The sequence below is a fragment of the Pristiophorus japonicus genome, chromosome 4 (assembly GCF_044704955.1).
Source record: "Pristiophorus japonicus isolate sPriJap1 chromosome 4, sPriJap1.hap1, whole genome shotgun sequence".
NCBI lineage: Eukaryota > Metazoa > Chordata > Chondrichthyes > Pristiophoridae > Pristiophorus > Pristiophorus japonicus.
Window position 1 is genome coordinate 166,190,357 of NC_091980.1, and position 26,460 is coordinate 166,216,816.

The window sequence follows — 26,460 nt, forward strand, 5'->3', positions numbered from 1 at the left end:
TTAACAGTCCTGTTGTGCGGGGTCCTTTAGGGAAGAGTGACCATAACATGATTGAATTTCTTATTAAGATGGAAAGTGAAGTAGTCCAATCTGAAACTAGGGTCCTAAATCTAAACAAAGGAAACTACGATGGTATGAGGAATGAATTGACTATGATAGATAGGCAATGGCTAATTATTTAAGGAACAAATGCATGAATTGCAACAGTTATACATTCCTTTCTTGTGTAAAAACACAAAAGGAAAAGTGGCCCAACCATGGCTAACAAAAGAAATTACGGATAGTATTGGATCCAAAGAGAAGTTATACAAAGTTACCAGAAAAAGTAGCAAGCCTGAGGATTGGGAGCAGTTTAGAATTCAGCAAAAAAGGACCAAGAGATTGAGTTAAGAGGGGAAAAATAGAGTATGAGAGTAAACCTGCAAGGAAACATAAAAAACAACTGCAAAAGTTTCTACAAGTATGTAAAAAGAAAAAGATTAGTGAAGACAAATGCAGGCCCTTTACAGACAGAAACAGGAGCATTTCTATTGGGGAACAAGGAAATGGCAGAACAATTAAATAAATACTTCCGTTCTGTCTTCACGGAAGTGGACACCAATAACGTCCCAGAAATGCTAGGGAACCAAGGATCTAGTGAGCAAGAGGAATGAAGGGATATGATAATTAGTAAGAAAATAGTGCTCGAGAAACTAATGGGACTGAAGGCAGATAAATCCCCAGGGCCTGATGATCTGCATCCCAGAGTACTAAAAGAGGTAGCCATGGAAATAGTAGATGCATTGGTTGTCATCTTCCAAAATTCTTATAGATTATAGATGAGTTCCTGCAGATTGGAGGGTGGCAAATGTAACCCCACTATTTATTTTTAAAAAAGGAGGGAAAGAGAAAATGGGAACTACAGACTGGTTAGCCTGACCTCAGTAGTAGGGAAAATGCTGGAGTCTATTATAAAGGATGTGATAACGGCACACTTGGATAATATCAATGGGATTAAACAAAGTCAACATGGATTTATGAAAGGAAAATCATGTTTGACAAACCTACTGGAGTTTTTTTAGGATTTAACTGATAGAATAGATATGGGAGAACCAATGGATGTAGTGTATTTGGATTTTCAGAAGGCTTTGATAAAGTCCCACATAAGAGGTTAGTGTGCAAAATTAAAGCACATAGGATTGGGGGAAATGTAATGGCATGGATTGAAAATTGGTTAACTGACAGGAAACAGAGAGTAGGAATAAACGGGTCTTTTTCGGGGTGGTGGGCAGTGACTAGTGGGGTACCACAGGGATCAGTGCTTGGGCCCCTGCTATTCGCAATATATATTAATGATTTGGATGAGGGAACCAAATGTAATATTTCCAAGTTTACTGACGACACAAAACTAGGTGGGGTTGTGAGGAGGATGCAAAGACACTGCAAGGTGATTTAGATAGGTTGAGTGAGTGGGCAAACACATGGTAGATGCAGTATAACGTGGATAAATGTGAAGTTATCCACTTTGGTAGGAAAAACATATGGACAACATATTATTTAAATGGTGATGGCTTGGGAAGTGTTGATGTACAGAGGGACCTGGGTGTCCTTGTACACCAGTCATTGAAAGCAACCATGCAGGTGCAGCAAGCAGTTAGGAAGGCAAATCCTCATTGCAAGAGGATTTGAGTACAGGAGCAAGGATGGCTTACTACAGTTATACAGGGCCTTGGTGAGTCCGCACCTGGAGTATTGTGTGCAGTTTTGGTCTCCTTACCTAAGAAGGGATATACTTGCCATAGAGGGAGTGCAGCGAAGGTTCACCAGACTGATTCCTGGGATGGCAGGACTGTCTTATGAGGAGAGATTGGGTTGACTAGGACTGTATTCACTAAAGTTTAGAAGAATGAGAGGGGATCTCATTGAAACTTATAAAATTCTGACTGGGTTGGAGAGACTGGATGCGGGGAGGATGTTTCCCCTGGCTGGGGTCACAGTCTTGGGATACGGGGTAGGAAATTTAGGACTGAGATGAGGAGAATTTTTTTCACTGAGGGTGATAAACCTGTAGAATTCCCTACCACAGAAGGCTGTGGAGGCCAAGTCATTGAATATATTTAAGAGGGAGATAGATAGATTTCTAGAAACAAAAGGCATCAAGGGGTATGGGGAAAAAGCGAGAATATGGTGTTGAGATGGAGGATCAGCCACGATCCTATTGAATGACAGTGCAGACTCGAAGGGCTGAATGGCCTGCTACTGCTCCTATTTTCTATGTTACTTGCTGCCCTGCTTTCACTAACTTGAGCCAATTAGAGTAAATGGATAGGCGAATGCTGCAGTCCTTGTTTATGTAGCAGAAATAAGATTTCTAGATGCAGGAGTCAAACGCTTCCAAGTTTAAGGGTTAAAGAAACATACTTGCAGACAGCACCCAGGAGAACACAACAATTCTTCCCGTAGAAGATCACAAATTAATTGAGCTCAACTTTCTAGATCTCTACCTTCTAACCTCCTGTTACAATCTTGCCCTTTTTTAAAACATTAAAAAAAAAATCTTTCTAACTACATTATTTCATGCACTTTGAAGCGTCTCGTACCAGTCTTTATCAATAAGTGCCAGGCTCTTTAAATAAATGTCATCTGTGGTCCCATAACCTAGCAAGAGTTGCTGGTGTTTAAAATAAACAAAACATAGGGCCCAAGTTTCCACATGATTTGCGCCTGATTTTTAGGAGCAACTGGTGGAGAACGGACTATCTTAGAAATCGCAATTCTCCACTTTTTTTTTTTCTGCAGTTCTAGTGAGGTAGAACAGTTCTACTTTAGAACAGAATTTTTTCTTCAAAAGGGGACGCCTGATTTCAAAGTTTCCACAGTGAAAACGTACTCCAAACTAAAGTAGAATGGAGCAAGTGAAGATTTTTGTAGAACTGAAAAAACCTGTTCTACACATAAAAAAAATCAGGCACAGGTTACAAATTAGGCATCCAGAACGAGGGGGGGGGTGGAAGGGAATTCATTAAATTCTACAATCAATCCTTACTTATACTTCTACAAATATTATACAAATAAATCCAACCTGAATAAACATTTATAAGCAAAGAAAAGATTAAATAAACCATCTTCCTACCTGTGTGAAAGTGCTTCAGCCATCGTTCGAAGGAAACCGCCGTTTGTTGCCGCGCAGGGGAGGGAGGGGAAGGAGACAGCGGCTTATTGCCGCGCAGGGGAGGGAGGGGAAGGAGACAGCAGCTTGTTGCCGCGGAGGGGAGGGAGGGGAAGGAGACAGTGAGAAGGGAAGCCTCAGTGCTGATGTGCTGATGGCAATGTGGTTTTATTAAAAAATGTTCAAAAATTAAACAGCTACAAAGAACTACAAAAATGGCCGAGTGCCAATGTTTTTTTTCACAGAGCATGCGTGAACGCTCCAACGCACACGCGCAGCGTTGCCGGCAGGAAAAAAATTAATTTAAATAGTACCCGCCCCCTCCCACTTACAAAATCGGCGCGAGTGTAGGCTCCGCCCTCCTGCACGCCGCGCCAGGCAGATGAGGAGCTGCAGAACGCTCCAGAATCGCGATTTTTTTTTTAGGCGCGAAAAACGGGCGCCCAGCTCGGAGGGGCGCCCGTTTTTTTTCGTGTGTAAACTTGGGCCCATAGAATGTAACTATTACGGTTATACTACAGAAAACGAGTCTCTTAAGCATGCATGAATTGAGGAGGTTCAGATCTAAATATGTGTTTAACCTCGATCAAACTGTTTTCTGACACTGCATTCTTCAGATGTCACACAATTCTGCAGTAATTTGGCCTTGGGGCTAAATGGATTCTTCACTTGCTCTCGATCCCTTAATAAGGGCAATAATTCTAATGTAGATGCTGTAATGATGCGTTTCCCTTATTTCCTTACTCTCCTCCAACCCTTGTACTACAATTTTATTTTAAAGGAATTGCCAAAGACACAGAATTATTGTCTGATTTCAATACCTATGATTGTTGTACGGTCTTTCTTCGTGTGTTGTATGCTGATTGCTTGCTTGGTCTTGATGCAGTTGAACAATTTAAAATTCACTGATATGAACATAAGAAATAGGAGCAGGAGTAGGCCATACGGCCCCTCGAATCTGCTCCGCCATTTAATACAATCATGGCTGATCCGACCATGGACTCTGGTTCACTCCCCTGCCCGCTCTCCACAATCCCCCATCGTCCAAGAAACTATCTCCATCTCAAATCCACTCAATGTCCCAGCTTCCACAGCTCTCCGAGGCAGCGAACTCCACAGATCCACAACCCTCCGAGAGAAGAAATCTCTCCTCATCTCGGCCTTAAATGGGCGGCCCCTTACTCCAAGATCATGCCCTCCAGTTCTAGTCTCCCCCACCAGTGGAAATATCCTCTCCGCATCCACCCTGCCAAGCCCCTCCACAATCCCACACGTTTCGAAAAGATCACCTCCCATTCCTCTGAATTCCAACGAGTAAAGGCCTAACCTTCTCAACCCCTCCTCACAAGTCAACCCCCTCATCTCCGCAATCAACCCTGTGAACCCTCTCTCAACTGCCTCCCCTCGCAAATATGGAAACCAAAAATGCACGCAGTACTCCAGTTGTGGCCTCACCAATACCCTGTACAACTGTAACAAGACCTCTCTGCCTCCACACTCCATCCACTTTGCATAGGTATAATAACTTTGACTACTCTTTGACTAAAAAATGCTGGCATAGTTGTGGTGGATTTGGTAAGTTTTGGCATTTTTGAAAGTAACTTACTGATGTGCAATGGTATATTTGTCTTGTTTCACAATCGTTCCAGCAGTAAATTCTTCTGACTCAAATACATGTTCATAGTATACTGAGCAATATATTATGGAGTTATGGATGCCTCTCTAACCACCTTCCTTTTCTTTTTCAGAAAGAAAATGCCCCCATTATCTAGAATGACTCGTGCTGACATGGAAAAGTGAGTCTTTAATTGTGGATGAATTGGAACAATGTGCACCCTCCAATTAAGAAACTACTAATTTTATAGGGAAATTAGATGGTTTAATAGTTCGTAGGGACCGTTTGGCAGTTGCCTGTAAGTAGTGTTGGAAGAGGCCGTGGAATGAAAGGGTTTGAGTTTGTAACTATGATTTTGGGGCAATCTTTAGACAATTTGGTAGTGAGACCTTGTGCTGTTCTTCCACACTTCCTTTGGGTAGCTACAAATAAGCATACACAACTCTGTCCAACCTCTTGGGCCAGACAGTAAAATCAAGATCACTCATTCTTTCTGTGGCTTCAAAGCCTCCTCATTTCCCGAGGCCTTTCTTTCCATCCTTCAATTTACAGGGTCTTGCAACCGTAGCTTGGCATCATCTAATCGACTTTCCCCTTTACTGCCTTTAACTTTGGTATCTTCTGCTATGGGCCTAGACCCTCAGTTCAGTTTCTCCATTACTTTTTATTTTTTTTAAAAGTTACATGAAAGAGAACTGAGCGGAACTAAACAAAAGCAATTCGTTTGTGTATAACTAACATTTGTTTGTCAAGAATTGAACACAGAGTTGTACTAACATGAAGCAGTCAGCCTTACTCCTTGGCCATTGAGATCCTATTGATGATGTATGCTTGAGATTTCTGCATTCCTCACTGTGATCTGTTTTTCTTCAGATACATGGCCCTGATGGTGGTTGAAGCAGAGCTCAGGGATCAAAATCAGCTCTTGGAAGTTGCCCAGCAGCAGTTAAAGCAGGAACTGAAGGTAGCTGAGGTAAGATTTCCCCCTAGTTGAGTATGTTTACTGTCAGTTTAATTCTGAAGCACTTGCCAAAATGAACCTGAATTTATGAAGGAATTTGTTCTCTTTAGATACTGAAAAGTGATGTTTTGGCTTTGATCACTTTCTAAAACTGCCAATGTCATGCAGCTGTGACTATGCCCAAGAGCTGTCAAGCAAATCTTCAATATAAGAGGTCACTCTCAGTGGCCGAGGAGAAAAGGAACCACCGCTCGTAATACTGAGCCCTTCAGAGCAGGGGAGTCGGGCAGGAAAGTGGAGTTGAGGCCAAGATCAGATCAGCCATGATCTTATTGAATGGTGGAGCAAACTCGAAGGGCTGTATGGCCTACTCTTGCTCTATTTCTTATGTTCTAAAATCTCAGGTTTGATTCAGGGCCTGTGCTGGGTTAGCTGATATTGCTATGAGTGCTAAAATCTGCTTCCTTGCCCCTGGGTAAGGAAAGGACAAACCATATCTTGGATAAGAACAGTGGATTCTTAATATCTTTCTGGTCCAATTTTCTTCCATGATCTCAGAGGAGAGAGTGATTCATTTCCTTCATGACCGAGCAACAAATGAAGGACTGAAACCAATTGTGAGAAATGGTATAATTATGGAAACCAATCACTTTTGCTATTTATACAATGAGTCTTTAAATGCCTAGTTTTAATGGAAGCTAAGAGCAGAAGTTGCTTTTACACTTCTATTTAAAATGTTAACATTTAAATTAAAATTAACGTTTTGCCAGCTAACTGCATTATTGCAGCAATAAAGGCACCCCTGGAATCTGAGCAGTAGTTACTGTAATTTTTGTTTTTACCAATTTTCTCCCCTCGCATGAAAGTAAAAGCCCATGGGATCCAAGGTAAAGTGGCAAGTTGGATCCAAAATTGGCTCAATGGCAGGAATCAGAGGGTAATGGTTGATGGGTGTTTTTGTGACTGGAAGGCTGTTTCCAGTGGGGCTCCACAGGGCTCAGTACTAGATCCCTTGCTTTTTGTGGTATACATCAATGATCTAGACTTGAATATAGGGGGTATGATTAAGAAGTTTGCAGGTGATACAAAAATTGGCCATGTGGTTGATACTGCAGTCTACAGCTTTCTTCTTCATTAAGATATCAATCAACTGGTCAGGTGGGCAGAACTGTGGCAAATGGAATTTGATCTGGAGAAGTGTGCGGTAATGCATTTGGGGAAGGCTAACAAGGCAAGGGAATACACATTAAATGGTAGGACACTGAGAAGTGTAGAGGAACAAAGGGACCTTGGAGTGCATGTCCACAGATCCCTTAAGGTAGCAGGCCAGGTAGATAAGGTGGTTTAAGAAGGCATACGGAATGCTTTTATTAGCCGAGGCATAGAATACAAGAGCAGGGGGGGGGGTTATGCTTGAACTGTATAAAACACTGGTTAGGCCACAGCTAGAGTACTACGTGCAGTTCTGGTCCCCGCATTACAGGAAGGATGTGATTGCACTGGAGAGGGTACAGAGGAGATTTACAAGGATGTTGCCAGGAGTAGAGAATCTTAGCTATGAGGATAGATTGGATAGGCTGTGTTTGTGTTCCTTGGAACAGAGGAGGCTGAGGGAAGACTTCATGGAGGTGTATAAAATTACAAGGGGCCTACTAGATATAGTGGATAGAAAGGGCCTGCCTATTTCCTTTAGCAGAGGGGTCAACAACCAGGGGGCATAAAGTTAAAGTAGTTGGTAGACGTAGAGGGGATTTGAGGGAAAATTTCTTCACCCAAAGCATTATGGGGGTCTGGAATTCACTGCCTGAAAGGGCGGTAGAGGCAGAAACCCTCACTACATTTTTAAAAAGTACTTGGATATGCACCTGAAGTGCCATAACCTGCAGAGCTACGGACCTAGAGCTGGAAAGTGGGATTAGACTGGATAGCCTCTTGTTGGCCGGCACGGACACGATGGGTTGAAATGGCCTTCTTCGTGCTGTAAATTTCTAGTTGCTATTACTGGGATACAGTTGTACATTTTCCAACAGTCCTCCTGTGCCCTGTCCAAGTGAACATTCATGTGTGGGCCCAGAGAGTGAACGTTGGCATGTTGTTCGAATTTGGAGGCCTATTGTAGCAGCTAACTCGATACAGACGAGAAATCAAACTCTCTCTCTGGTTCAGTATTAAATCTGGGACTAGCTTTATCTGCAAGGCCATCTAGGGAGCACTATAGCTGGAAGAATAGGTTTTGTTCAGCGTTGTGCTGTGTGAGCAATAAACGTTTCTTTTTTTTTTTAAAGTGCAGAATTCCCTGGAGCTACCACCAGTCTAAAGATTTGGCTTTCACCCATAATTCTTGTGAACCTTTACTACTGCTACTCGTTTCTCTGAAATTATGCCAAATGAGACACATGTTTGACCACATGCACATTAAGATGTGACATTGACTTGACCTTAAAATTATGGTTCTGAGGCATGATCGTGCTTGTCAAAGCTGCTTGTAAATCAAATATTTACCATGTGCACTTGTATAGGCCTGGAATAAAAGTTCCGAATTGGGGAAAAGCTAATTTTGCTAAGTTAAGGAGTGATTTGGCCATAGTAGACTGGAAACAGCTACTTGTGGGTAAATCAGTGTCGGAACAGTGGGAGGCATTCAAGGAGGAGATCCGGAAGGCTCAGGCCAAACATGCGCCCTTAAAGAAAAAGGCTGGGAAAAATAATTCTAGAGCCCCCTGGATGTCTAGGGACTTAGAGGAGGATTAAGAAAAAATAGGGACACTTGTGTCATATACCAACGGCTAAATACCATAGAATCTTTAGAGGAATATAGAAAGTTAAGAGGCAAAATTAAAAAGGATATTAGGAATGCTAAGAGAGAGCACAAGAAATTCTTGGCCAGTAAAATTAAGGAAAACCCTAAGATGTTCTTTAAATATATTAAGAGTGAGAGGGTAACTAAAGAAAGGGTAGGACCTATTAGAGACCATGAGGGTAATCTTTGTGTGGAGGCGGAAGAAGCTGGGAGGGTTCTTAACAAATATTTTGCATCTGTTTTCACAAAGGAAAGGGGCAATGCAGATACTGCTATCGAGGAGGAGTGTGATATTCTGGATGAAATAAATATAGTGAGAGAGGAAGTATTAAAGGGTTTAGCAGCTTTGAAAGTAGATAAATTCCCAGGCCCGGATGAAATGCATCCCAGGCTGTTGAGCGAAGTAAAAGAGGAAATAGCAGAGGCCTTGACCATCATTTTCCAGTCCTCTTTGGATCGGGGCATGGTGCCAGAGGATTAGAGGACTGCTAATGTAGTACCCTTGTTTAAGAAAGGAGAAAGGGATCGGCTGAGTAATTACAGGCCTGTCAGCCTAACCTCAGTGGTGGGAAAATTATTGGAAAAAATCCTGAAAGACAGGATAAATCTGCATTTGGAAAGGCAAGGATTAATTGGGGACAGTCGGCATGGATTTGTTAAGGGAAGATCGTGTTTGACTAACCTGTGAGTTTTTTGAGGAGGTAACCAAGAGGGTCGTGCGTACGATGTGTGTATATATAGACTTTAGCAAAGCTTTTGATAAGGTCCCACATGGTAGACTGGTCATGAAGGTTAAAGCCCATTGGGTACAGGGCAAAGTGGCAAGTTGGATCCAAAATTGGCTTGGAGGTAGGACGCAAAGGGTAATGATTGATGGATGTTTTTGTGACTGGAAGGATGTTTCCAGTGGGGTTCCGCAGAGCTCAGTACTGGGTCCCTTACTTTTTGTGGTATTTTTCAACGATTTAGATTTGAATATAGGGAGTATGATTAAGAAGTTTGCAGATGACACTAAAATTGGCTGTGTGGTTGATAATGAAGAGGAAAGTCATGGGCTGCATCAACCTACTGGTCAGGTGGGCAGAGCAGTGGCAAATGGAATTTAATTCAGAGAAGTGTGAGTTGATGCATTTTGGGGGGGCTAATAAGGAAAGGGTATACACATTAGGCGGTTGGCCACTTAATAATGTAGATGAACAAAGGGACCTTGGAGTGCTTGTCCACAGATCCCTGAAAGTTGCAGGCCAGGTAGTTAAAAAGGCATACGGAATGCTTGCCTTTATTGGCCGAGGCATAGAATATAAGAGCAGGGAGGTTATGCTTAAATTGTATAATACTTTGGTTAGGCCACAGCTGGAGTACTGCGTGCAGTTCTGGTTGCCGTATTATAGGAAGGAGTGATTGCACTAGAGAGGGTGCAGAGGAGATTTACTAGGATGTTGCCTGGAATGGGGAATCTTAGTTATGAGGACAGATTGGATAGGCTGGGTTTGTTCTCATTGGAACAGAGGAGGTTGAGAGGAGACCTCATTGAGGTGTACAATTTATTGAGAGGCCTGGACATAGTGGATAGTAAGGGCCTATTTCCATTGGTGGCAGGGTCTATAACAAGAAGGCATCGTTTTAAGGTGGTTGGTGGAAGGTTTAGAGAGGATTTGAGAGGGGGGGCTTCTTTACACCAAGGGTTGTGGGGATCTGGAACTTGTTGCCTGGAAGAGTGGTGGATGCAGAAACCCTCACCACTTTTAAGGGATGGTTGGATGGGCACTTAAAGTGCAGCAGCCTGCAGGGTTAAGGACGTAGAGCTGGTAATTGGGATTAGACTGAATGACCTTTGTTGGACGGCGCAGATATAATGGTAAGTACTGCAGGGAATAGAATACGGCCAGCGAGATCTCCTGGACTAGTTTCGATCGTCTGGATGGGTCGGAAAAGAATTTTCCCACATTTTTTCTCCCTAAATTGGCCTGGGTTTTTTTTCTGGTTTTTGCCTCTCCCAGGAGATCACATGGCTCCGGTTGGGGTGAAGTGTAGAATGTTTCAGTACAAGGTGTCGCAGTTCTGTGAGGCGGACTGGTTGGGCTGGGTGCTCGTTGCCTTTCCGTCATTGTTCATAGGTTTATATGTAACCTTTAGGGCTGCTGACCAAGGGCAGTACAGCTTTGTCTGCTGGCACGGACACGCTGGACCAAAATGGCCGCCTTCTGCGCTGTAAATTTCTATGTTTCTATGTTCTCTGTATTAACTCTACTAGACATGGATCAATATTACAAAATCTCTCGCTGTCTAGTGGCATCCACAAATACATTTCCTATTCTTTCTAATTTTTAAAACCAGTGCATTCCTATCCGCTGTTGCACTAGATAATTCTGTGCTTTTCTTTTTGTAATACGGTTTTTTGGTTTCTGGCCACAATACTATTAAGTACAGCAATTGCAAGATGGATGGTGCTCAAACAGTGCTGTGATATTTAAATTATAACTCTACCTCCTGACATGAATCTTGGTTTTTGCTGCTAACTTTTAACATTTATCTGCCTGACCTATCCTGGTTATCTCTGTTGTGTATCTGTAAAACATGCACTCCCATGTTCCGCCACCAGGGAGCTCATCCCCTGAAGTCCCAAGGGATCCCTTGGGAGCACTGTATATAAGCTGGCCCCTAAGGCCTGTTCCTCACTCTGGAGTATCTTATTAAAGACTGAGGTCACTGTTACTTTAACCTCCCTGTGTGCAGCCTCATCTGTGTTAGGAACACAATAATCTCCAATTTGGCATTTTTGAGGTTTGAAGTTGGGATGGATGGTTGCCACTTAAATATCATTGTGCCAAGGGAGTGGAGTAAAAGCAGATAGGAATGCAGTGGCATGGTGGTCTGCTGAGTCCACCATTTTCAATGAATTGTTTCTTTGAGAGGGAAACCTGAGGAAGGGTACGATCCATATAAAATTACTCCACCCACTTTTAACTGGAATCTGTGCCATACATATCTAATCTTTTACATATACAGTGATGCTTAAATAGTGTACTGCAAAGGTCATCATATTGTAGAAATTGCACATTAATAGTAGAACTAAAAAACTCTTGCATGTTTCAACAAACATATGAAGGTGTAACTTGCACACAGGACTATTTTGCACAATCTGCAGTTAAGCCTCATAGGAGGAGGTAACTTAATGAGCCCCAAAACAAGGCACTTATCCCAAGTGCGCTGCACCAAGATCTTGAACTTGAGATGTCTTCCTCTCTCAGGAACTTGACCTAATAGGCTTCTGTGTGGCACTTTATTCAAGCCTTTCTGCCATTCAAGATATACTGTATCTGGTGGACTACCATCATCCAACAACCTTATCGCTTCAAAGATACAGCTTAGTGATGCAGGGCTTCCACTTCCTGATAGGATTCTCCAATAACTGCTGATCCCTGAATGATGTCTTTCTACATCCATCCTATAAATGATGTCAAACTAACTGGCATATAATTCCGAGGATTCTCCCCTCACATAATATGACTCTCATTTCTTTAGCGCTCTGGTGACAGTCACCCCAGAAACCTGATCACCTTTGAGAGCCTTAATCTTGGTAAAGACCATTTCTGAATTAACTTCCAAAAATTTTTGGCAGGACCATTAGCACCTTATCTTCATTCATGAAAACAGATGCAAGGGTTGTTAGTCCTTCAACAATAACTTCCACGTGATTCAGGTTCGAGTAGTTTATTCAACAAATGTTATATATATATATATATATATATATATATATATATATATATATATATATATATATCAAAGTACATTAAATGACAAGCAATTAATACAACTTGGCTCCTAGACCCCGGATTGCTCTGAGTTGGCTTTCTATGTTGCCTGCACGGCTGTGGACCTCTAATCATACTGAGAATTCTAATTTTCAACGGTGGATTGCTCTATCTTCTATACTATTCAATATAAATGTGGCTGCACATCCACATTTCGGTTCTTGTCTTTTATAGTCATAAGTGATCCCATCATGCTAGCTCTACGTTAGCTGACTGTAGTTGGTTAGTGGCCCTATCATAACTCAGTTGGAGATACCGCATATAACTTTCAGGAATATGTAAGACTGTTATCACAGTACTAATTATTTACAGCCTTGGAGTCCTCAAATATTACAAACTGGAGCAGTTTCCCATATTGGGTATGTGGGTCTCCAGCTTCCTTATCTAGGTATGGGTCACCTCTTATAGTTTTGGAGGCTTCAGCAGGCTCTGTGTCTTAGCATCTTTGTTCACAAGCAGGGACGAGATTCACTCTGGCTAAAGCAATGCAAGCTGTCATATCTTGACTATTGTCTTAGTTTTAAACCATTTTCATAAATGGTTACTGTGTTCGAATATTTTATCAATTCTTGGTCCTCAATCCTAACCTCTTCTGCTGAACCTATGTGGTCCTTAATCATCATCTGACATAACTGAAAAATACTTTTATTATCACCACCACATCTAGCTGCAATCCCCTTCTCTACTGCTCTTTTGGGCTTTTTAAACAGTGGATTTAGTTAACCATATCCTGACCCAATTCTCTTGACGGCTCTTCTCTTTGAAATGTTTTTTTGTTAATCAGGTATAATGTGCCTACAAATTGTTCTCTCTTTAGTCTTTTGGGTTTCACTTTATCATATACTCTCCCTTGTATGAGGAACATTCATGGTTTCCCTGTCCATGAATATAGAGTCCATTTTTATCCTCTATTGTCATCAAGTAGTAGCCACTAATCAACCTACTCCAAATCCTCCCTCATAAGAATTTAGCCTTCTTGAAATTCAGTACAAACATTAAATTATCTGCAGCAGTAATTTTCCTAACAACTGAAATCTAATATTCAAAGATCACTGTTGCCCAAATATTCCCCCCACTTAGAGATCCCATGGTCACTGCTAAGTAGATTATTTTCTCCAACATGCAAAGTAAGAAAGTAATCAACACCTTTTCTGCCTTGCCTCCCTGTAAAATGAGTTGGCCCCATCAGACCACTAAATGGCTCAGTAATATAAACACTCTTAATCTGTTCATAAACGTCCTCTTGTAATGGAGGGCTATAATATGCACTAATCATGAATTTGGCACCAAACTACTTGGTCCAGCAGCACCCAGATTGTTATAGCTGTTCTCTACTGTCCAATAAAAAGAAAGGACTTATGTAGTGCATTTATGTAGTGCCTTTCATGCCCATGGCATTTCACAGCCGATGAACTACTTTTGAAGTGCAGTCACTGTTATATTGGCAAATGCGGCAGCCAATTTATGCATAATAAATGGATAGACCGAGCTCTCTCTAACGTCTCATTGAAAAGTTGGCATCTCTGATGGAGTACTCCCTCAGTATAGTGTCAGCCTAAATGATCTGCTTAAATCCCGGACTGGGACTTGAACCAACAACCTTCTGACTCTGGCAAGAGTGCTACTAACCCAATCTTGACGCAATATTCTCTTTCTCTAATTACAAATAAATCCTCTGTAATTAACCATGCCCCCTCTCTTTTTTTTTGTTATATCCTGACCTTTCAAAATCCCTTAAATCCACTTAACTGAATTTCAGGGACATCACTTTTTGGGGAAAATATGCCTCCCACCCTTTTTTTTTAAACATAAAATTATTTTCCCTGTCGTCTTCCCACTATCCTAGCAACCACCATGCTTCAATCTAGCCCTAGCCAAAATAGGTGGATGACCTCATTCAGTGTTGTTCTGAAGCCAAGTACTGTGAGGAGACAACATATCCTAGCGCCCTGGCATATCACCATTCATTTAAAGGAAAGTCTTTTGGTATCCAATGCTGGCAGGATCTGGGTTGCATCCAGTCTTGAGCTGACATGTGGCAGGTAACATTTGTGCTAAATAATGTCCATTTCAAACAAGAGAAAGCCCAGCCATCTTTCCTGGATCTTTAATGGCACGCACCACCATCGCAAAGTCTCCCCACCGCCAACATTTGAAGGGTTACCACTGACTAGAAGTTTAACTGGACCAGCCACAGCTACAACAGAATGGTAGATTCTGGATACTCTGCGATGAGTGGCTCACCTCCTGATCCCTTCAAAGCCTTCCCACCTTATTCTAGACTTGAATCTGGAATGTGATTAAATTCTCCACACTCTGCTGGATGAGTGCAGCCATAATGTCATTCAAGAAGCTCCACATTATTCGGGACAGAGCAGTTTGATTAATTGGCACCCTCGGCCTTCAAGCTTGATATCTACCCTCCAAGGGAGGGAGGATGTGCAGAATTGATGGCATAGAAAGTTCTAGGGGGGAGGGGTTGTAAGGCCAGAGGAGGCTAAAGATAGGGAGTAACAAGTCCATGAAATGATTTACATATGAGAGTGAGAACTTTAATTGGAGGTATTGGGGAACCAGGAGCCAATGTAGGCCAGTGAGGATGGGGGTGATGGATGAGCGGGACTTGGTGTGATAGAATATTGGCAGCAGAGTTTTGGATGTGCTGAAATTTACAGATGGATGACTGGCCAAGAGAGCATTGGAACAGTCCAGTCGGAAGGTGACCAAGGCATGGTAGAGGGTTTCGGCATGGTAGAGGGTTTCAGCAGGGAGAGAAGTAGGCAGTCTTTGTGATTGAAAGGATATAGGGTCAGAAGTTTGGCTTGGTGCCATATAGGATGCCAAGGTTGCAAACTGTCGGGATCAACCCAAAGCCAGGACCAGGGAGGTGGATAAAATAAGTAGCAAGGGTATGGAGTTTGTGGCTGGAACCAAAAATAGTGCAGTCGACCATGTCAACGCCTGCAGAGAGGTCAAGGGGATGAGCAGGGGGCAGTGCACCAAATCACACATGATGTAATTTGTGACTCATTAGGGCCATTTCAATGCTGTCACGGGGACAGAAACCTGATTTAGATAGTTTTAAACATGGAGTTTCAAGAAAGATGAGCAGATTCGGGAAGTGACGACCCATTCAAGAACATAATGGTGCTTACTTGAGGAAACTCCTTCCCATGGTTCAAAATGGAAACTTCTTTTATTAAGATGCTGTAGTAAATAAAAACAGACAATGCTAGAAATACTCAGCAGCCCCTGCCTTCCACTCTATCACAGACCTTTTCCTCCCCTCCCTGCCTCTCTACTTGCTTAAAACATGTTACATATCAAACTTTTTTCCAGTTCTGATGAAAGCTTAGCGACCTGACAACTTTAATTCTGTTTCTCTATTTACAGATGCTGACTGATCTGAGTATTTCCAGCATTTTCTATTTTTATTTCAGATTTCCAGTCTCTGCGATATTTTGCTTTTTTTACTGTAGTAAATAGTTCAGTTTTAGATTCGTAAAAAATGTGACCAGAGTGCCAACTCCCCTATTGCCTGTATCTGTTATTCCCCTGCTGTATTATTGCTATTTAACTATCCTTCCACTTGTCATTAACAGGATAAGACAAACGAGTTTATGGTCAAGACTGAGAGCTTGCAATCTGAGAAGGAAGAGCTGAGCAAGAGGGTACAGAACTGCATGGTCATTCTGGAGAACAACTTGATCGATCCTGGTAAGATGAGCCAGATCTGTGATCGCCACTACGAAAGAGCTACAATTCATGACGAAATGAGTGCACACAAACTGTTTACCACTTTGTTTCGGCCTGACAAAAGCCAGCATGTACCGTGAATTGATTTTCATGATATACACATGCATATGCTGTCACGCTGCACAATCACGATGATGTGATTTCAATACTTGTGCTCGTGTACCATTTCTACCAAAAGTATTGCACAGCCCTAACTTAAACTGCTCAGCATGAACTACAAGCGAGTGTTCAAAATCTCCAGTTTTGTCTTAAAACATCTGGTTTTACAAGCATTTGTGGTTCTCTTTAATTAAATGATTTACTGGTCTTTGGTTACCCAGTCGTGTAGGATTACAGTACAGGATAACCAAATAGAGGTAAAATTAAGACCAGGGTCCCAGTTTAAATTGGCTTGTCTCGTCCTCTGACAAACTGTTCTTTGGAAGTGGTTCATAGTTTAATCGGTTGGAAATTAGGTCATCTTGCCCTAGTGCTGGAGTATCACAAAATTATAAGGGTCAGGAGTAAATCTCAAGTCTGCTTCATTTTTCTGAATGTAGCCCGAGTGGATTTGTATCATATAGATCTAGTTTTGATGGTCATTTAAGCACAGCGTTATTACCCTTCTGTGCATGCACCTTCAGATAGAACAGGATTGACAGGAAATCTCCACAACCACACATTCAACTGATGGCTGTAATTGCCTCAGTCCCCTCCAGAGAGAGACTGCTGCTTACACTGTCCTGAATTAATTTTTTTCTTGAACTGGAGCATGTACATAGCCAAATTTCTGTAGAATAATTATTAACTGCATTCAGAATGTGCCTTACATCTGTTCCCATCTTTGCTTATTCTTGTTTCTCAGTTTCAGCTAATAAAATAATTGAAGACCATGAGCAGAAGAATGTATGTCGAAGGGACACAATGGTAAGATACATTTTTTTTTGTTAAGTTTTAGTTTGTGGAAACAGTTTCTCTTTATTTACTCTATCTAAACCCTTCATGACCTCTTTATCAAATCTCCTTCGCAGTTGCAGAGTTTGCCAATGCTCTTTGTTCATTTGAATGCAATTTATGAGGGCAACTTGCGACTTATGGAACTGTATCCCAGGAAGGGATCTGGGAAGGAAGGAGAATGTGGGGAAATAAATACTAGTAAGTCTGGGAACATAATATAATTGTCACGAGTGCCACACAGACTTTATTACCAGACCATCTCTCTGTTTAAAGGTAGAAATCTATTCCAAATGATTCCCTACAACTTCAGTGAACACACCCTGTTGTAATAAGGAGAGCTACACATCTGAACCAATGTCCAGCTTCTGTTTCACTCAGAAACAGTGTGTAAGTTATTAGGCATTAAGTGATAAGAAAAACACTTTCTGCTCCAAAATTGGATTGCTTTGTGATTTTTTTTTTCTCTCTTGGTGAATCTTTTTCTTCCTTAAAGCACGTCGTGGTCATATCTGTTGTTGCAGCTATAGTTTAGTTCCACTCCAGCGGGGAACTTGTTGAGAGTGAGATAGAACATTGCAACAAGGAAGATCAAGAAGAGCGTTGTCGCGAAGTTGCAGCCGTGCTTGACCCTGGTCCGAACGTGGATTGGGTCTGTGGTGGATCCTTTGGTCAGGATCATAGCTTGCATCTCGTCGTGGAGCAGGTGGAGCATGGTGACAAACTTTTGGGGGTAGCCAAAACGGAGGAGGACGTTCGAGTGGAACTAAACTACAGAACCAATGGGAACCTATTCAACTTTTGTCGCCTCCAGGCTAGATTTAAGGTCGTTCCATCCTCTGTCATCGAACTACAGTATGCGGACGATGCTTGCGTCTGTGCATAGTCAGAGGCTGAACTCCAAGCCATCGTCAACATCTTCACCGAGGCTTGCGAAAGCACAGGCCTTACACTAAACATCTGTAAGACAAAGATCCTCCACCAACTTGACTCCACCACACAGGACTGCCCCCCCAGTCATCAAGATCCACGGCACGGCCTTGGACAACATAAACCATTTTCCAAACCTCGGGAGCCGATGATCAGCAAGAGCAAACATCGATGACTAGGTCCAACACAGCCTCCAGTGTGCCAGCGCAGCCTTCGGTCGCCTGAGGAAGAGTGTTTGAAGTCCAGCATCTCAAATCTGGCACCAAGTTTATGGTCTACAGGGCAGTAGTGATATCTGCTCTCCTATGTGGCTGAGATGTAGACCATATACAGTAGACACCTCAAAGCACTGGAGATGTACCACCAACGCTACCTCTGCAAGATTCTGCAAATCCACTAGGAGGATAGATGCGCCAACATCCCTAGCATCGAAGCACTGACCACACTCGACCAGCTCTGTTGGACGGGCCACATCATCCCTGGCCCGGGAATCCCTGGCTCAAGACCGCCCTAAGTGAAGGAAGAGCATCTGGGAGGCCATTGAGCACCTCGAGTCTTGTCGCTGAGAGCATGCAGAAATCAAGCGCAGGCAGCGGAAAGAGTGTGCGGCAAACCAGACTGCCCACCCATCCCTTCCTTCAACCACTGTCTGTCCCACCTGTGACAGAGACTGTAATTCCCATATTGGACTGTACAGTCACCTGAGAACTCACTTTTAGAATAGAAACAAGTCTTCCTCAATTTCGAGGATTGCCTATGATTATGTTGCAGCTTAACTCTCCACAACACTGACCGAGAAGCGAGAGGGTGAAATTCCCCCATATCCATCCTTTTATATTAATTTGTACTATTGAGTCGCAAAATGAAGTATTGGTCTGTAATTTGTCTGCTTTAGGTACATGTGGAGAATCTCCAGACAGAACTAGAAAAATGGAGAAAGTACACAGTAGAGAAGAGAGAGACGTTCCAGGTAAGAATCTGTTGCTAGGTACTGTAAGACTACGTTGCAGAGTTTCTGCAGAAAAAGGTTATCCTTCACATTGCGTTAGCAAATTTGTAATATTCATATCTGCCCAGCACCTAACCAGGAACATGCTGAAAATAACATGTACCTGTACTATATTATCTGCTACACACCGAAAAGAAAATCCTGATACATATGCAATTAAGCTAGTATTGTGGGGAAACCTGAACTGGCCAATCAGTTCATTTAAAGGGCTTTCTAATTAGCGAGGTCTTATAATCTGTAGCCGCAGAAAGGTGCATTTAGTTACTTAAGCAGAGGCGGGGGTGCATGAACGAGTGAATACATGTGTGGAAAGTGTTTTCAACAAGATTACTGCTTTCCTTTTGCATCTCTGCAAACTATTTCTCACTCAGTACCTGCTGTTCATCTGAATTTCCACATTATAAATGGTACAAAGAAGGATCTCTACTATCTCAGTCCGGTGTATCAGTGCTGCAACTATCTTAGTAGAAATGTAAAATCAAATGCCCCCATTCGGCAAGGGCACTAGAACCCACAAATTAACAATTTAAACTTTAACAAAAACTTAAATGAAATAAAAATTTGGTTGCTGGGGGTGATGATGCACTCCAGTCCCTCCAGTGCATACCTCTCGCAGAAGGTGTACTGGTGGACACGCGTGTTCCATCTCCAGGGACACCCCAGCGCAAACTTAACCGCGGAAGAGAGGCAAGCAGTTGGGCTGCACAACCCCCTCGACCACCCGCTGTCTGGACTGGTTAATGGCGCCCTTGGCCAGGTATCAGTGCTGCAAAGGACGAGGCACGGGAGCAGGTGTTCAAGGTCTGTGTCAGCAATGACACCGGACTGAGATAGTAGAGATCCTTCTTTGTACCATTTATAATGTGGAAATTCAGATGAACAGCAGGTACTGAGTGAGAAACAGTTTGCAGAGATGCAAAAAGGAATTGGTTTGCACTGCTGTATGTAATGGCATTGAAGATATAGCACTTGTTCCTCAGCTGTTTCTGGTGAAGATCAATGTTAAAGCTGCTGGGGCTGGGACAAACCTGAGAGCGGTCATTTACATTGGGACCTTCGGTGAAGTCTTCATCCGATTCATCTTTACCGAACATCAACTAGTCATTCAATTTGTAATTCGGGCTAACATTTTTCATTCCTGCATAAAGATCTCGGGTGGCCGATCACAACTAATTGTCTTTATTTCCTGTAACACTGCATGACTTGAATCAAATTTGGGTTGTCTGTGCTGCAACAGCTATTTTGTTCCTTCAAAATTCTTGCATGTAATGTGAGAAAATAACAAGACTGAGTGGAATCTTTATGGTGGTAATTCTGTGCATTGTAAAGGATTCTGCCAGTTTACTGTGTAATTGAATCAAAATTGGCAAAAGTGTTACAAACATTTTCATCTAGGTCTGCACCTGTATATTTCAATAACTTGTTTTTAATGTGCCCAATTTTCCCCAACCCCTTTTTTCGGCGCACTTACCTTAAATGCGGCGACTTTGCGCGCTGGAAACAGCGGCGAAAAAAAGGGGCCCCATCCTGCCCGCTCTGCTGACTCTCCGGTGTCCCAGCGTGGCGTAGCTTGTGAAGTGGGGGGCAGAGCAACAGACCAGCGCAGAAACCACTGCGGGCATGCTCCTGCCCTCCCTGCGGGCTGTGAGCAGGTCCTGATGCTCGCAGCCCCTATCCCTGGTCGAAGGGATGCCCCGATCTTCGCCACACCCTATCCCCCGGCCGAGTGGCCTCCCGCACCGGCCGACCGGCCCGCTGACTTCCCAGGCCGAGGTAGGACTTCAGTTTTATTTTTTATTTATTGATGGTTGTGCTTGAGAGTTTTGATTGGGGGGAGAGGGGGAGACTTTTTTTTTAAACTTGATTCTGGCATAAAGGTAGGACTTCTATTTTTTATTTGTTATTGATTGCTTATTACTTTTTGTAGTTTGTTTAGTGCTTTGTAAGTCTTTGTGCAGGTCCTTAGCTTCCTTGTATTTTTTATTATTGAATGTTTATTTTTGTGCTTTGTAAGTGTTGGTGCTTTAAATGTACTAGCCTGCGCCAAATTCTTAACTGCCCGCAATGTTTTTCAGAGCTGGCCACATAAGCTGACCTAAGTGGATTTGGAGTAAGTTTTTGCTAGCCAAAGTGGCATAAATGGCCAAAACTGGCGTAAGTGTCTGGGAACGCCCCCTTTTGGGGGGGGAAAAAAACTGAACTAAAAAATATCGTACCTAACTGATTTACTCTGGAGCAAATTTTTTGGGGAAAATGGCATTTTTTAAACTTTGGCCAGAAAAAACAACTTACTCCAAAAAAATTGTTGCAAGTCATGGCCAAAATTGAGCCCCATCTTCCTAGTAAATATTATGTAATGTTGAAAACTGTTACTCTTTTGCTTTGGTTCCACAAGCCAAAAAACACTACCTTTTTATATTTAAAAAAAAAATTATGCTGTTACACTTTACTCCTAATACAATTTTATAATGTAGTTCCTTTTTCCACAGCCAATGTATATGTTTACCAAAACAATTTTTGAGCTATTTTCTCCCCTTCCTCGCTTTCCTGAAAGTGTTTAGTGCTGCATGTCTTCCTCCAGCTCCTGGCCAAATTGGCCATTATGTAGGAGTAAGCCTTGGCAGTGAATAGGCATTTTGACTGCAGCAAATATCAGCTGAACTCAGTCCTGTCCCTCTGATTTCGACATGTGGACTGTCATCATGGCTCACTGGATAACATAAACGGGAGAAAGGGCAGTTGAGGATTTGTCTAACCACCCCACCTCGTAAATCGAATGCCAATCTACTGTTTGAAGGTGAACTCAGCGTGAGACTTTGCTGGTACATGTGCACTTGGTAAACTGGCTGAAGCATCAGGGCACCCAGGAATATCTTTTTAAAAATAACGTAAATTCAGAAATTTTCATGGTTACACTTACGTTTATGTTGACTTACTCAAGTGTAGAATTCAGAACATTTACACTGTTTCTTTTATTCCTGTGAATAGGAGATGAGGCTGAAGTTGCAGAATGCAAAGGAAGAGAGTATTAAAATTGTAGAAGAGACAGACTTGTTCCAGAAGGAGCTAGATGAATGGAGAGCATCTTTAAATCAATCCAAACAACTTTTAGATCAGGACTTTGGGTGCTCTGAACCTCAGGACAAAAATGGATCATTTTAATAAACTGTATATATATGTAAATGTTTAAAGAAGCTGCACAAAAGGAAAGGTGGAAATTGTGGCCTGCTTAGTGTAAATGTAATGAAGGTCCTGTTACTCACCAAACAAGTTATGAAAGTCTACCACCTGGGTTAAATAAAATGGATGTTTCATGATTCTGTTTTGTGTACTATTGACCTACAAGTATATTTTGGACAGAAATGCTTTCTATTGAAACTGAATCCATTTAAGCAACTGAGCTTTGACTCAAAATGCTGTTGCACATTGTCTGATGGAAGATGTGCATAATAGTTACCAACATGCCAATGTTGATTTCAGCCCTTGATGAGGTAGCATGGTATGCACTGCTGCAGAGGGGAACATTAGGAATTCTTACCTAGAATATACCGTACAGAAACAGGTCATTTGGCCCAACCAGTTAATGTTGGAAATTTGGGCTGGGTAAGTTGCCCATATGTTTGGTTTATCTACCAAACTCATCTGCATCACCTACTTGCACTTTCCTGAAAGCCCTATCACTAGTAGCCCTGGTCGAGGTCTGTCCTCTTGGGTGTGGTACAAGTGCAAGTGGGCTTTTACCTCCAATAACTTTCTTGTGCATATCATGCTTTTTCACACACCCAATCTGGATAACTAATGAACTCCAGGATCAAAATAGAGACTTTTTAATGCTTTCAGCTTGCCTTGTATATCATATGCCCTCACCTGATTTAAAAGTGGGAAGAATAAGCATTCCAATAAATTTGTAGCCATTGTTTGATAATGGAAAATAGAAAATGATACAACAAATCTACAACCACCTCACCTTGCATTAAAACCCACAGTAAAACTGGACCTGATAGCCTCAGTAATGTTCAGTTTGCTGGGTAATCTCCATTCCCGCTCTGGAGCTTTCTCTCATTGCTGTTTCAAACTGCTAATCTGGAGCAACTGTGCCTATGATACACTTGCAGTTAAAGTGGAACGGAGTAAATCAAATATATCTCATGATTTTATTAAGCTATCGAATACCCACAGGATATGAAGGGTAAATGGGGCTTTTTTTTTTAGAAACTATCCCCAATCTGATTTTGGGAGTCCTCCCAATTTAATTTGCATGTAAACAGCTCTCCAGAAATGTATGCAAATGTACCTCATCACAAGCCAGCAAGGACCACCACACCCTAAAAACTGGTGCACCAATCCAATTGTCATTGTGTTGTTATAGCCCTTTTTGAACTCTTGGGACAAAGAAAACAGATAAACTGAATGGTACAATTTTAATGAGGGTGCAGGAACAGAGAGACCCAGATACGCACATACACAAGCCTTTGAAGGTAGTAGAGCAAGTTGATAAGGCTGTGTGTTTTTTTTAATAAAAAAAAAATGGAATCCTTGGTGCTGGAGCCTGCAAGGTGCAGGGCAGCTGGAAAATCTTAACATTTAAAAAAACTGACTGGTACCGTTGGACCTCTCTGGTCCGGCACCCTCGAGATTTGACCGGTGCCGGAACAGAGAATTATCCAAACCACGGGAGACCAGTACAGCCACTATATCTGGCATCCAATAGTGTCACCATGAGTTAGAAGATAAAGGCTGGTTAATACAACATCAGTAAAAAGTGTATGTTGTTATAAATAATTTATTCACACTTTAGCAGTCATCTAAAAGCACTCCAAATGGAAATCTCTAGGTGGCATTTTAACCTCCTCGCAAATTGCAGAAAACTCTTTCTTTTTAGACTGACAGCCATTCCAGCCGATCGCCGAACACAATGGCTGACTGACAGCCATTCCAACCACTAGTTGATAAAACCTTTTTTAAAATAAACCCTCCTCTCCCTCAGGCCCAACTAATGCAGAACCATGGTTGTTTTTGGATTAGACCGTCCCGGACTGGAGAGGTACTACCTGTATGTGATTTTTCATTCCAAATAGAAAAAGAATGCAGTTGTGTGCCAGGACGTTTAGTCATTAAAAAACAGACTGGAAGGTGTGTTGTACAAACTAGAGTTTGAAGTAATTGGTTCTCATGTTTCATGCAGCAATTATCTATTTCTCTAATCTGCACTTGTGTTTTTTGCATGTTAGTGAATCTGACTGCTGCAGCACGTTTTGTGACTGAAATAATTAAAGCTTCCTGTGATCTAAATTCTGCTTCTTGTAGAGGAGGTTATTCAAACTCTGCTACTCTCCTTAGGGGCCCAATATAAAACCAAGGTATCATTTATGTGGCTGGAAAATTTGACCATTTGGAACTGAGATTACCTTGGTAGATTGTGTGCCTTTTAATCACTATTCCCTATATGATTTGGAGGAGGGTGTATTACACAATTTGCCTTAAGTGGTAATAAAGATTAACTGATTCATACAGATGCATGGAAGTTGGCTACAATTTAAAAATGGAAATAAAATTTCACAAGCCTGTTGAAAGCAATGTTGTGTGGGTCGAAAATCCAGTGCTACGCAAAAAAAAAGGCACCAGGTAACAAGGAAACAGCATGGGACCATTCCATACACCCTTTTAATCGAACTTTGGCCAAGGCAAGCCCCAGGAAGAAAGGCAGGCTGGGAAATATGTCTGTGGCCAGACACTATGTTGAATTCGGGGGCCACAGGCAGGCTGAGAAGCCAACCAATCCCGGGAAAGTGCATCCTGGGCCGGCCAATCAGTGAATCGAGCCGGGCCAGAAGCAGGGAAATCCTCGACCAATAGGGAATACTTGGCCCATTTTGTAAAGGACAGCTTACCTGGATCTAATCAAGGAGAATGGCCCATCACCCATGTACATAAAGACAATAGGATAGGCCAACGCCTCAGTGCATCCCAACCCTGACACAATAGCCAGCCAGACTATCGGGCACCAAGGTGCACAAGAAACACTGCTTAACCTTAACACCTCATCCCCACCTCGACTCAAACAATGAGACACTGATTCAGTTGGGGCGTGAAAAGGGCCGGAAACCGAACCGGGTATAAAAGTGAGAGCTGGCAGCACTTGAAGAACACAGACAAGGGGACCTGACGACACCTCGAAGGAAGAGAGAGGGACTCGGCCTCGCAAAAGAACGACCCAGGCTAAAGAACTTCGGAGCGGCTAAAGACAACTGCCACCAGCGGACCTAGACTCCATCTGTGTGCTGACCCAGCGACCGAAAACCAAGGAAGAGGAAAAAAGGGGGCCCAACCTTGCCCGAAGCAACCAAGCCGCACACCAGCACCGCGCTCCGAGGCCCACCGACTGGACAACCAACGACCGAGGTGACCGGGGGAGGCAATATTCACCCCAGTCCACACCGACAACTCACCCGGCCGAAAAGAAACACAACTGCGAGCCCATACAACTTCCGAGGATAACTGGAGCAAATCCGATTTAAGGTGGGACCCACTATACCCGTCAAAGGAAACTGCGTATCACCCTGCAGTCTTCTCCCAACTGTCAGCTTAGGCTAGTTAGTGTAAAGGAAGGGCTGGGTGATAGAGTGGGTATAAGGATTTTAAACTTGTATAGAATTTCGTTGTGTCCATTCCTCCCATAAACCTTTTTTTTTCCTGAGTTCAAAGTGGTTCAACAAGCCAGTGCGTCGACCTTGTATTTCACTTGGTCCACACTTTAGGGGCTCGCACCACTTTTATTATGTGTGTATTAATTTTGTGTTGTCTTTAGCAACTTAACCTTGTTTAAACGCTCACCTGGGTTTTAATAACTAGGACTTGCCTGACTTTTCCAGGAACATTTCTTGTCTTTTGCATCTCTGAGTATTTTATTGTGGGAAGCTCATTATCCACCTAAATTCTGAGGTCAGAACCAGATAGGAGTGCAGGACGCCTCAAAATGTCAAGGTTGTGATTGGGTATAAGCAGCCTTAGACATATTGGTGGTATCAAACATATCACTAAGCTGTAATTGGGTATAAGCAGAAAAGGGGTCCACTGGTGATAGCAACTTAAATCACCATAGTCTGAAGGTTGCGCCCGGTCACAGGCAACAGTAGAAGGGAAAAACCCCTACAATGTGGTGATTCCCTGGACAGTTATGGTTTTCTATGTCATCGAGGGGGATATATGACAGTAGTAAGGAACAAAACCTTGACATTGTTTAAATTATATTTCATATTTAGTTGCTAGTTAGAATATTTTAACTTTGGCATTTTGTTTCCAATTCTAATTCGTTTAGTCTGTGAACATTGTCTTCCTAATTGCCAGCAACATACGATAAGAAATAGGAGCAAGCCCCTTGATCCTGCTCCACTATTCAATAAGATCATGGCTAAACTTTTACATCAACTCCATTTTCCAGCCCTATCCCTTGATTCCCTTAGTGCCCAAAAATCTATCGACCGTCTTGGATA

The 26,460-nt window shown here is 42.4% G+C and overlaps 1 protein-coding gene across 4 annotated transcripts in view; it reads left to right on the plus strand.

The window, feature by feature from the left end:
* knstrn (kinetochore localized astrin (SPAG5) binding protein) overlaps window positions 1-22,284 on the plus strand; it is a 43,708-nt gene extending 21,424 nt beyond the window's left edge. For all 4 annotated transcript variants that reach the window (XM_070878796.1, XM_070878797.1, XM_070878799.1 and 1 more), the window contains 6 exons: window positions 4,897-4,944; window positions 5,637-5,736; window positions 15,942-16,056; window positions 16,940-17,001; window positions 18,854-18,928; window positions 21,956-22,284. In XM_070878796.1, coding sequence (XP_070734897.1) covers window positions 4,897-4,944; window positions 5,637-5,736; window positions 15,942-16,056; window positions 16,940-17,001; window positions 18,854-18,928; window positions 21,956-22,129 — 574 coding nt within the window. In that variant the 3' untranslated portion in view covers window positions 22,130-22,284. The remainder of the gene's footprint in view (window positions 1-4,896; window positions 4,945-5,636; window positions 5,737-15,941; window positions 16,057-16,939; window positions 17,002-18,853; window positions 18,929-21,955) is intronic.
* Window positions 22,285-26,460: the final 4,176 nt, after the last annotated feature.